The sequence below is a fragment of the Plasmodium gallinaceum genome (assembly GCF_900005855.1).
Source record: "Plasmodium gallinaceum strain 8A genome assembly, contig: PGAL8A_v1_108, whole genome shotgun sequence".
Lineage (NCBI taxonomy): Eukaryota > Apicomplexa > Aconoidasida > Haemosporida > Plasmodiidae > Plasmodium > Plasmodium gallinaceum.
This window is the reverse complement of record NW_021628228.1, coordinates 990,371-992,334: the sequence shown is the minus strand read 5'-3', so window position 1 is coordinate 992,334 and position 1,964 is coordinate 990,371. Positions and strand designations below refer to the sequence as shown.

General features: G+C 14.9%; 1 protein-coding gene across 1 annotated transcript; it reads right to left on the bottom strand.

Annotated features, from left to right (window-relative positions):
• Positions 1-165: 165 nt before the first annotated feature.
• PGAL8A_00402700 (GDP-fructose:GMP antiporter, putative) lies at positions 166-1,499 on the bottom strand (the record flags this gene model as incomplete). Its single annotated transcript, XM_028670386.1, has 3 exons — positions 166-398; positions 506-706; positions 1,007-1,499. The coding sequence occupies 3 exons, from the start codon at positions 1,497-1,499 to the stop codon at positions 166-168; spliced, it is 927 nt and encodes a 308-aa protein (XP_028527144.1).
• Between the last annotated feature and the right edge of the window lie 465 nt (positions 1,500-1,964).

Below are 1,964 nucleotides of genomic sequence, written 5' to 3'. Positions count from 1 at the left end.
AAAAAAAAAAAAAAAAAAAAAAAAAAAAAAAAAAAATTATATATTCATAGAAAAATAAAGAGTATTTTAAAGATATTTAAAATATAATTTTTGTTATTTATTTATTAATTTTTTTTATAAAAAAAAAAAACTGCACTTATTTCATTTTTTTTTTTTTTTTTTTTCCTAATTGATTTTCTCTTTTTTTGCATATTCACTTGAACATGTATAAATAAAAGAACCTATTGTAGTTAGTATTATACCTATTACTGTATTTAAATTAAATTTTTCAGAATAATAAAACTTACTTAAAAATGTCTGAATAGTTGATTTAACATTTCCAAACATATTAAAAACAACATTATCTGTATAATAAATACACAAAAAAGATGAGAATGTTACACAAATTGAAGATATACCTAAAAATTTAAAAAAAAAAAAATATATATATATATATAATATTAAAATAAATGCTATCTTTGTAATTCTTATTTTAATTTTACTATTTTATTTTTTTTTTTTTTACAAGATAAAAAAAGAAAAAATAAAATTCTATAATTCAATGTAAATATGATAAATATATCTTTAGTTAAAAATAAGTATATAAATAAAATAATAGAAGAATATATTAAATTATAATGCATCATAATCATTTTATCCTTATATATCATTAATTTCACTTTTAACAAATTTAAATGAATTGCTTGAATTATTGAAACTATAGTACCTTTTAAAAAAAAAAAAAAAAAAAAAAAAATATACATATATATATATATATATATATATAACTAATCCATTAAATAATCTTAAAAAGATATAAATTAATAATTAAATACAAATCTAAATAAATAACCATTTATTTATTCAACTTAAGTAAAAAACATATTCTATTAACTTATTTAGATAATTAGTAATATTTTCATGAAAACAAATCATTTAATTCTTTTTTTAATTATATATATATTTTTAATTATGTTATATATATATATATATATATATTTTATAAGAATATATAATTTTAGCAAACCATATAATACAGATTTATAGTTTGTATTAATAGCATCAATTGAAAAAACAAAAAAGCCAATTGAAACTAATATACATGAAAGTGTCATTAAACAATTAAACTTAATTTGTTTAAAAAAAAAATAAGAAAAAAGAAAATTAAAAGGTAATGTCATAGATCTGGCTAGTTGATAAGATGATACATTAGTATATTTTAAACAAATATTCCCAAATATTAGTGTAAGATTGAAAGATATTATCAACTGCCACATATTTTTTATTCCATCATATAAAGAAAAGAAATAATCTTGAAAGTTATTTTTGTCTTGAAATTTTCTTAAATACTTTCTGAATAAAAATAAAAAAATTAAACAAGATACATGTTGTAAAAATATTAGTAATACTGTATCCATTACATTTTCCATTAATACATATTTATTTGCAAAAACTGAAGTTATTGATGAGATTAAATATATAACAATTGACAAAAACATTCTTAAACGAGTTTTCTTCATCTTTTTTTTAGAAGTTTAATAAAAAATATATTTTCGTGAAACTTATTTTTCTCTTTTGTTAATCAATATCTCTCTATTTTATGTTTATTTAATTTTATATTCCAAAAATTTTAAGTATATTAATTCTTCTATTTCATTCTTATTTATTAAAAAAAAAAAAAGAAAAAGAAAAAGATAAAGAAAAAGAAAAAAGAATAGAAGGAAAAAGAAAAAGAAAAAAATATTCTAAAAATTTTTTTTATACATACTACAAAAAATTCATTTCTTTTTTTTTTTTTTTTATTTTCCCTAATGACAAAACAAACACGTAAATTTAATCAATCATGAAGTAAAAAATTATTAACATACATATAGAAATATATATATTAAAGTAAAAGTGTTGATTCATATCTACAAAAAAAATATTTACATAAATTCATATATAATAATAATATAAAAAAAAAAAAAAAAAAAAAAAAAAAAAAT